The sequence below is a fragment of the Actinia tenebrosa genome, unplaced genomic scaffold, assembly GCF_029948245.1.
Source record: "Actinia tenebrosa isolate PJP-AT-01 unplaced genomic scaffold, QUT_ActTen_1.0 PGA_scaffold5__44_contigs__length_20552954, whole genome shotgun sequence".
Taxonomy (NCBI): domain Eukaryota; kingdom Metazoa; phylum Cnidaria; class Anthozoa; order Actiniaria; family Actiniidae; genus Actinia; species Actinia tenebrosa.
Genome location: NW_028292582.1, coordinates 9,694,675 through 9,704,633, shown reverse-complemented (window position 1 = coordinate 9,704,633; position 9,959 = coordinate 9,694,675). Strand labels below are relative to the sequence as shown.

The 9,959-nt window shown below is 37.4% G+C and overlaps 1 protein-coding gene across 2 annotated transcripts in view; it reads right to left on the bottom strand.

Annotated features, from left to right (window-relative positions):
* Positions 1-2,171: 2,171 nt before the first annotated feature.
* The window catches only part of LOC116301715 (guanine nucleotide exchange protein smcr8a), a 39,479-nt gene continuing 31,691 nt past the window's right edge, over positions 2,172-9,959 (bottom strand). For both annotated transcript variants that reach the window (XM_089037887.1, XM_089037888.1), the window contains exons 21-30: positions 9,601-9,654; positions 8,630-8,747; positions 8,500-8,556; positions 6,618-6,662; positions 6,221-6,252; positions 5,456-5,536; positions 4,924-4,966; positions 4,763-4,822; positions 3,828-3,885; positions 2,172-3,220 (exon numbers count right to left, since the gene is read on the bottom strand). In XM_089037887.1, the coding sequence (XP_088894013.1) occupies positions 3,144-3,220; positions 3,828-3,885; positions 4,763-4,822; positions 4,924-4,966; positions 5,456-5,536; positions 6,221-6,252; positions 6,618-6,662; positions 8,500-8,556; positions 8,630-8,747; positions 9,601-9,654 (625 nt within the window). In that variant the 3' untranslated portion in view covers positions 2,172-3,143. The remainder of the gene's footprint in view (positions 3,221-3,827; positions 3,886-4,762; positions 4,823-4,923; positions 4,967-5,455; positions 5,537-6,220; positions 6,253-6,617; positions 6,663-8,499; positions 8,557-8,629; positions 8,748-9,600; positions 9,655-9,959) is intronic.

Genomic DNA, 9,959 nt, shown 5'->3' with positions numbered 1-9,959 from the left:
CCACAAACAATTCGATTCATATTGAATACAAGGATAAAGCGCGTAGACTTGTTTAAAAAAACAACAACAAGACGTTTCGGTTATAACTTGTGATAGCCTTTAACAGAATGATTCATCATAACAAACCTACGCGTTTTGTCCGTAATATTACATTCAATAATATGATGCCTTATTTAACGCAAAAGCCTCGAAAAACTCAATTCATTTCAAAATGGCGTGTATGACGTCACTGACACAAAATACCGCTGTTTCTCAATTACAGTCTCGTTTACTGCTCAGCGTCAGCTTGATGTAACGAGTAAAACGATGAATAAATGAAAAACGAAAGAAAGAAAACGAAGCTAGCTAATTATAAATACAACAGCACAAACTAGCAGAATAAATGTTTTTTTCAATGTTTTTTTTTTCCTGAAAAGTGGCCGAGTTTTCCGGTGTTAACCACTAAGGGGTTTTCAAAACACTTATCTCCCTAGCAGCATGTCGAAAGAACTGATGATTCAATATATCTACACTATTTTTTCATAAACTATGTCGTTAAGAATCACATTGATTTCATGCTGTTTCTCATGAAATTGCTTTCCAAAAATACAATATATATTTTTACTCAGATGCTTGATAGGTACGGGGATACGGCACTTCACTAATGAACTTCAGTAGCACAGGAAAAGTAAAAATGACATTGATGATGATGATGATAGTGATGAAGATAGTTATGGCGATAATAATGATAAATGATAATGATGCAACGAAACTCTTACATCAGTTCGTGTGATACTTCAACAAAGCGGCTTGTAGTTACACACAAGTCTGTCATGAATACTTTCATAAATAAATCGCTGGGCAATGCGACTAATGATGACTATAGTTTACCGCGAAAACGCATGCGTTAAAATATGCGAGCAAATTAAAAATAACTAAAAAAAATTATAAAAAAAAAATTCCATAAATGTTCTGAAACAAATAAACGAACAAATATACGAACAAACAAATAAACGAGCAAACAGACAAACAAAGAAACAAATAAACGAACAAACAGGCAAACAAACAAATAGAAAAACAAACAAATCCATGAATGAATGTCTTAATCAAAAAGTAAAAAAAAAAAATTTTTGAATGAAATTCATTTTTTCAGTCATTGCGGCTCCGCAAAGAGTTAAGTATTATACTAGAAAAAAATCCAATCTTTCAGATGTAGATAACTTGTTTAGGATTAAATGTTATGACTATTAATGAAGATTAAACTGAGATCCGCTTACGATAATAATAATCTCATTTGGGAAGATTTGTCTTATCAACCGTTAAATACTTTTCAAAGGTTGATGCGACAAATCTAACCAAATGAAGTTAAGCCCAAGCCTACAAACACCTATATTACGATAATCATGCTTCAGATATTTTCATTTTTGCTAAAAACGTTTTACAACGCTTTCACATCGACTGAGCGTAGCCGTTAAACATAATCACGAATGCAAAATTTCGTTAACATCTTTAGCACATAATTTCTCTTCGTTTGGCGCAGGACTTTGAATTTCATAGGATGTGAATAATACTTAAACAAATAAATGCTTAACACGTACTTACCGTTAGAAATTTTCCAAAAATACCACTGCAGCGTTTACCAAAGAGCCAGGAATTCAATAATTTGAGTTTCTTAAATACAGATTTTAAGCGCCACTTTACCTGTTTCAAAGCGACGACAATGCCAAAGAAGCATTTGAATTAGATTATTACGATTAAGATGTGGGAATGATTTTCATTGGTTAATAATGAAATTATATTAACGAGAGTCATTTTGTTCGTTTTGTGCGCGAACGCGTCAAAGGTTTTCGCGCGCTTTTTTTTAGGTTAGCGCCATCGAAACCTAAATATATGAAAACTTTGAGTTGTTGCTCTATTTATCCAGCGAAATAGTAGTTTATAGTGCGAGGGAAAACCAGTATTTCTTTTTCTATTGTTGTTTTCGTCTCTATTTGACTCTTGTACATTGAAAAATATATTTGTTTTACGGGGTGAAGATAAATCATATAGAAACGAATATCAATAATTTAAAACTATGCATAAACTTGAAATTGGATTTGTAATATTTAATTTGCAGTGAAAATAAAATTAAAAAACTAAGAGTCAATCTTACACAGCTGTGAATTTTTGACCATTATTAATTCTTTTTTTTATTATAATTTTTTATTAAAATGTCAAGTCAATATTTACATCGATGTATGATAACATTCTGGCTGATTTGAGATTTCCGAATTTCTTTCTGATAATAAAATTATGAATCGTTTTGGGAAAAAAAATGCAAAAAAATGCGTTTTCAGCCGAATAATCGATTATAATTTATGCTCTCGCTAGACATTTGCGAGGAAAAAATTATTTTTGTTTTTGAAAATTTTTCTTTGAACAAACACTGTTATTTTTGCTATTTTTAAATTGTTGCTTTTGTTGTTCTTATTATTGTTGTTGTTGTTAACCTTGTTGCTGCTATTGCTATTATTATGCATTTATTTGTATTTTGTTTAAACGTTAAGATTATTAAAAATTATTAAAACTATTTAATTGATTAGTTTCTTCGCCTTTTCCATCCTTTCTTTGCATTTTCTACTTTCTGTCTTTCTTTTCATTCATATACTTTTCACTCATCCATCCATTTATGTAATCTACAAACCCCGTTATTGCATGTTATTGCATGCGACGTCAATGGAGGTCATATTTGGAGAACATAACAAAAGTATTTCAATTTCCTGAGATTGGAAACCTAATGTCTTGCCTTCCAGAATGCATTCCAAAGTGCTGCACGCCGTCAATCATTCCATCTTTTCATCTTTCTTTTATCATTTTTCGCTGTTCATCTTTTTTTCTTTCGTCTTTCTTCTTTCTCCATTTATTTGGAAGTTACCATGGTTACCGAAGCCTTTCTCCTAGTTTCCTTTAAGCATACATTCTTTGTCAATTTTCGACACATTTAAATGCTTGTAAACTCTGTTTCTTTTTAACGAAACGCGTTATTTGAATGACATGGCTACCGGAAGTAGATGAAGGACATGTTTACGGAAGTAAATGAAGGACATGGCTACCGGAAATAGATGAAGAACATGGCTACCGGAAGTAGATGAAGGACATAGCTACCGGAGGTAGAAAGCATGGCGTCAAGGATCAAGAGGAGCAACATTCTTATATTGTAGAGACTTTGAAAGATTATCAATAACAGTTTGTGCTCTTAATTCTGTAATCAAAAACAGAATAAAAACATGTAAAGAACGTATTCATTAAAGACTGGTGACGTCATTACTGATTTCCTTAACAAGCCACAGGGAGACCGATCTCTTGATCTCTGTTTTCTAAGCCCGCGTCTTTCGATTTATCGACGCTGACCGATAGGAAAGCATCTGGTCTATGGGAATAGAGGCCTTGCACCATCACGTGATGGCAGCCATGACAGGAGGCACAACAATGGACTAATAATACATTGCAATCCAAGATGGCCGGCGCGTTCGGCACTTGGGAGACCAAAATATTGGACCAAAATCAATTGTTCCTCCCTTCTTTCGTGGCCGCCATGACGCGATGGTGCACTCGCCTTTCACCATCTTTGGTATGGGGTTAGATTCTCGTCACATGTGAGTACAGTTCGTTAGGTCTCTCCCTTGATTCGGATTTTTTCTCCGGCTTCTCCGGTTTTGTTCTCTCGCAAAACCTAACACGCTAAGGTAGCAGCATCCTGACTTTGATCAGCCCATAACCTTTATCAGGTTATCGATTGTGAAGCCTCGACTAGCTACTATTACTGCTGGTAATTTTAAACCGCTTTAAAAATAGACATACACTCTTACCTTCGTTGCCATGGAAATGAGCGTCAATCTGCTGCTGTTTGATAACCTCCGCAAAATACTAAATCAAAAATAAAATTAGAATGTATGAGTTTCACGGAGAGCAACAAAGGACAACTTCGACGATGCGGCAGCCATCTTGAATCACAAGGCATTGTGGGTCATCAAGGGGACAAATAGACAAAGTTTTGTTCCAATAATGGCGTAAATTGACATTTATGGTTCATAACAAGACAATTTGACAAGAGATGAATTTAAAAAAAGCAAAGTTTCACTTCTGAGGAAATTTTTCAAATATCACGGGGTCGTCATTTCAGCATTTTTGTTTTGTTTTGCCCCTTTGGCTACCCATAATGCCTTGCGTTTCAAGATGGCTGCCACATCGTCAAAGTAGTCTATTACGGAAGGGGGAAGCGCAGTTGGAGTACGCTGTCTTTCACTATTGTGATCATAGATTCGCTGCGTCATGTGCGAGTATTGGTACTTTTTGGTTCTCTCCAGTGCTTCGACGCTTTTCTCCGGGTTCTCCCTTTGCGAAAATCAATTTAAGAATTTTGGCAATTCGATAAAATATGGTTTCGTTGGGTGTCAATCAGTCTTTCCATGAAATTTTCGGAAATCACAAAGATTTCAAGGGCACGTGTCTATGGATTGTCATGGAAACGCGCCTTGATTGACGTCCACCAAGTCTTACCATTCCACCAAAACCTACGCGTGCTATATGCCGAGTTGAAATATGGCGACCAATTTGAATAACTATTGTTCTGCACTGACTAGTGACTGACTAGCTTCGTGTTCACGTGGAAGCGTAGAAGCGTTTTCACTTGTATGAGAGGCTAGTCAATCCAGAACAATAGTTATTCAAATTAGTCGCCATATTTTGATTCGGTATATTGAAAACGACTATCACTAAAATAAAACAAAAGAGACCATTGCACCTGTACAATCGTACCATCCGAGAAATGAACTCCCAAACGCGTAAGAACCTCGATTTCATCCTAAAACGATAATAGAATTATGGTTAACCACTACTGCTGGTCAGTGAAACTGCAAAATTGTAAGTTCCACAGGGAACCCAATTCAAGTATTTTTTACTTACCATGGTCGATTTTCCACCATGCTCCTGAGTCTGAGAGCCACCTCTGTAAAGAATATAATACAGCCCTATTTAGTCCTACTATAGACTTTCCCAAAGTCCTTCGTCTTTACATCAATTCACAAGGGCTGACTAAAAGCACAGGCAGCCCAACTAGGATCACACTAGGATTCCCGACAAATTTTAGCGACTCAAAAACAGCGCGAAACGCAAATGAAAACTCTGCAAGTGGAACAAGTCGAAATCTTACGCAACTTTGACGCTCTTTTTGTTTAGCTTTTTTACTACTAGAAAACGACAAAGAAAACTTATTAACCAAATACTTTCTACTGGGCTACCTGTGGTAGACGCATAGTCACAGCCCACAGGCAGCCCAGTGAACACATATAGGACCTATCTTGTTTATCATAAGGAAAAAAGGCAGACTTACTAATATTCAGATGCTGTCAAATGGCACTATTGTTTTTCAACTAAGATAAAAATTCAAATCACTCAAAGTCACTTGCTCGTTTTGCAAATGGCCATTAGTACTTACTCCGTGGAAGTGAAGTTATCGGTTCCAATACAACACGAATAATAGTACACATAGGCTTTACAAGCCAGTTCTAGAAAAACGCTAAAAGATAAGAGTAAGATGACTATTTAAAGAAAGGGCTAGGAAGCAAGACATAAAAGAAAAGAAAAATTAAAAGGGAGTGAAGAAAAAAAGAATGAATGAATGAAAAAAGAAGGAAGGAAGAAAACAACAAAAGGAAGGAAGGAAGGAAGGAAGGAAGGAGGAAAGGAAGGAAGGAAGGAAGGAGGAAAGGAAGGAAGGAAGGAAGGAGGAAAGGAAGGAATGGAGGAAGGAAGAAAGGAAGGAAGAAAGGAAGGAAGGAAGGAAGGAAGGAAGGAGGAAAGGAAGGAAGGAAGGAAGGAAGGACGGAAGGAAGGAAGGACGGAAGGATGGAAGGAAGGAAGGACGGACGGAAGGACGGAAGGAAGGACGGAAGGAAGGAAGGAAGGAAGGAAGGAAGGAAGGAAGGAAGGAAGGAAGAAAGGAAGGAAGGAAGGTAGGAAGGAAGGAGGGAAGGAAAGAAGGAGGGAAGGAAGGAAGGAGGGAAGGAAGGAAGAAAGAACAAAAGAGGGTAACGAGGGAAGGAAGCAACGAAGGAAGGAAGCAACGAAGCAACGAAGGAACGAGGCAAAGAAGAAACGAGGCAACGAAGGAACGAGGCAACGAAGCAACGAATCAACGAAGAAAAGAACGGAGAGATGGAGAGAAGGATGGATGAACGGATGGAGGAAGTGAGAACTATACCTGTGGATAAATGCTATAAACGTTGTATTCGACTGTTGGAAAAGAAAATCCGCATTAATCATATTATTTATTTTGTAAAACAAACAAACAAACAAACAAAACAAAAACAAAAACAAAAACAAAAAACAAAAAAAAAAAAAAAACAAAAAAAACGCACACACACACACAAAAACAACCAACCAAACAACAACAACAACAGAATGAATGAACAGAAGTGAACAGAATACCTTTTCTCTATTCATTGTCATGTTATTCAATCAAATGAAATATTCTAGATATTTATTTGAAGTTGAAGGACATAGCAAAAATAATAATATAAGGGGAATTTAAATAAAAGGGTTCTTTGAGTTAATTGGATAATATAAGAATAAATGAAAAACATAGATAGGATATTTACCGGCCAGCAGTTTCTGTAATTGAAGACTGAGCTCAGGAATATACCCTGCAAAGGAAACAAGCATACAAGTGAACGAACAAACGTACAAGTGAACGAGCAAACATACAAGTGAACGAGCAAACATACAAGTGAACGAACAAACATACAAGTGAACGAACAAACGTATAAGTGAACGAACAAACATACAAGTGAACGAACAAACATACAAGTGAACGAACAAACGTACAAGTGAACGAACAAACATACAAGTGAACGAACAAGCATACAAGTGAACGAACAAACATACAAGTGAACGAACAAACATACAAGTGAACGAACAAACATACAAGTGAACGAACAAACATACAAGTGAACGAACAAACATACAAGTGAACAGACAAACATACAAGTGAACGAACAAACATACAAGTGAACAAACAAACATACAAGTGAACGAACAAACATACAAGTGAACGAACAAACATACAAGTGAACGAACAAACATACAAGTGAACGAACAGACGTACAAGTGAACGAACAAACATACAAGTGAACGAACAAACGTACAAGTGAACGAGCAAACATACAAGTGAACGAACAAACATATAAGTGAACGAACAAACGTATAAGTGAACGAACAAACATACAAGTGAACGAACAAACGTACAAGTGAACGAACAAACGTACAAGTGAACGAACAAACATACAAGTGAACGAACAAACATACAAGTGAACGAACAAACATACAAGTGAACGAACAAACATACAAGTGAACAAACAAACATACAAGTGAACGAACAAACATACAAGTGAACGAACAAACATACAAGTGAACAAACAAACATACAAGTGAACGAACAAACATACAAGTGAACAAACAAACATACAAGTGAACGAACAAACATACAAGTGAACGAACAAACATACAAGTGAACGAACAAACATACAAGTGAACGAACAAACATACAAGTGAACGAACAAACGTACAAGTGAACGAACAAACTTACAAGTGAACGAACAAACGTATAAGTGAACGAACAAACATACAAGTGAACGAACAAACGTACAAGTGAACGAACAAACTTACAAGTGAACGAACAAACGTACAAGTGAACGAACAAACGTACAAGTGAACGAACAAACATACAAGTGAACGAACAAGCATACAAGTGAACGAACAAGCGTACAAATGAACGAACAAACATACAAGTGAACGAACAAACATACAAGTGAACGAACAAACATACAAGTGAACGAACAAACATACAAGTGAACGAACAAACATACAAGTGAACGAACAAACATACAAGTGAACGAACAAACCTACAAGTGAACGAACAAACATACAAGTGAACGAACAAACATACAAGTGAACGAACAGACATACAAGTGAACGAACAAACATACAAGTGAACAGACAAACATACAAGTGAACGAACAAACATACAAGTGAACGAACAAACATACAAGTGAACGAACAAACATACAAGTGAACGAACAAACATACAAGTGAACGAACAAACATACAAGTGAACGAACAAACATACAAGTGAACGAACAAACATACAAGTGAACGAACAAACATACAAGTGAACGAACAAACGTACAAGTGAACGAACAAACGTACAAGTGAACGAACAACGTACAAGTGAACGAACAAACATACAAGTGAACGAACAAACATACAAGTGAACGAACAAACATACAAGTGAACGAACAAACATACAAGTGAACGAACAAACGTATAAGTGAACGAACAAACATACAAGTAAACTAACAAACATACAAGTGAACAAACAAACATACAAGTGAACGAACAAGCATGCAAGTTGAATGAAACACAAGCTAAAAAAAAAAAAAGAAAAAAAAAGACGAATAATTTGCAAACTAATAATTTGCAAACCTTGTAAGGTGGACTGATGATGGTTCCAGTTTCAAAATCCAGGATAGAAACGTAGCGCTGCGTAAAACAGGGAAAAAAGGAAAGAAATAAGATAAGGTCAAGAATAGGGACTCAAGTTTATTGATCTCACCTTTACTGACTTGGGTAGGACGCATCGTCGTGACTTACAAAGACCAGCTAATCTGAGACAAGGGAGGTCTGTGATTTGAAGTGGCTTTTTTCGCCAGGGAATGACAGTGCGGCCACAGCTATTAAGAATCAAAAATACAATCTTTAGTACTTTTGAGTCTTAGATGATGTAGAAATCCAAGGACGCATCCAGGGTTTTTTTTGAAGGGGGGTCTCAGGGGAAAATTTTGTGGACAAAGGAATCCCGGTCGCATTTTTACCACAGGAAGCCCATTTGACTTCCGGAATAACAGGGGGGATCCGCCCTTGGCATAGTTTAGCGGTTTCTACATGGGGCAGTTGATACATTGACACTTTGGCTACGCTGTTGGTAGGGAAGGTATCATCAAAATGGAGGGGATCAAGGTTGGTGTACTAGCACAGCACACGATCACGGTATGGAGTTGAGGATATCCGTTGAACCAATCACAGCGCATTATAACACTGCTCGTAAAAAAAAAACAAAAAAAAACACTGCTCGTCCAATCAAATGCTCGGATTGTACCGTCACGGTCACGCCATCCCATGAACCAATCACAGCGCATTATATCACTGCTTGTCCAATTAAATGCTCGGATGGTACCGTCACGGTCACGCCATCCCATGAACCAATCACGGTGCATTATATCACTGCTTGTCCAATCAAATGCTCGGATGGTATCGTCACGGTCACGACACCCCATGAACCAATCACCCGCGCATTATATCACTGCTTGTCCAATCAAATGCTCGGATGGTACCGTCACGGTCATGCCATCCCATGAACCAATCACAGCGCGCGAGATCACTTCTCGTCCAATCAAATGCTCAGATGGTACTGTCACGGTAATGACATCCTACGAACCAATCACAGCGCGCGGGATCACTCCTCATCTAATCAAATGCTCGGATGATCATACTGTGAGTTTTTCACAAACGAATTTCTTTTCTTACCCGTTATGTTCCAGCACAAACATCCACAGGGCAGATACCAAGAATCGTACCTCTCTATTAAAAACATGAAAGAACGATTACAATGACACTTTATACTGATTTCCATCACATTCAATAAATATGGTACCGCTACGAACTAAATCCGAATAAAGAAAATGAGCATTACAGTTATTCTTCCCGCAAGCGTCAGACAAGACCACGTTTCCATCGTTTCCCTGCGTGCCTTCCACTTTACCTTTTGCAAATCTTCATCCCGGAACATATTTCCAGGATGGCGTATATTTTGTTCCCTACCCCCCACCCCCCCCATCCCCCCTCCCGATGCTTCAAAAATTGACACCGTGTTTTTCCTCAGCCTC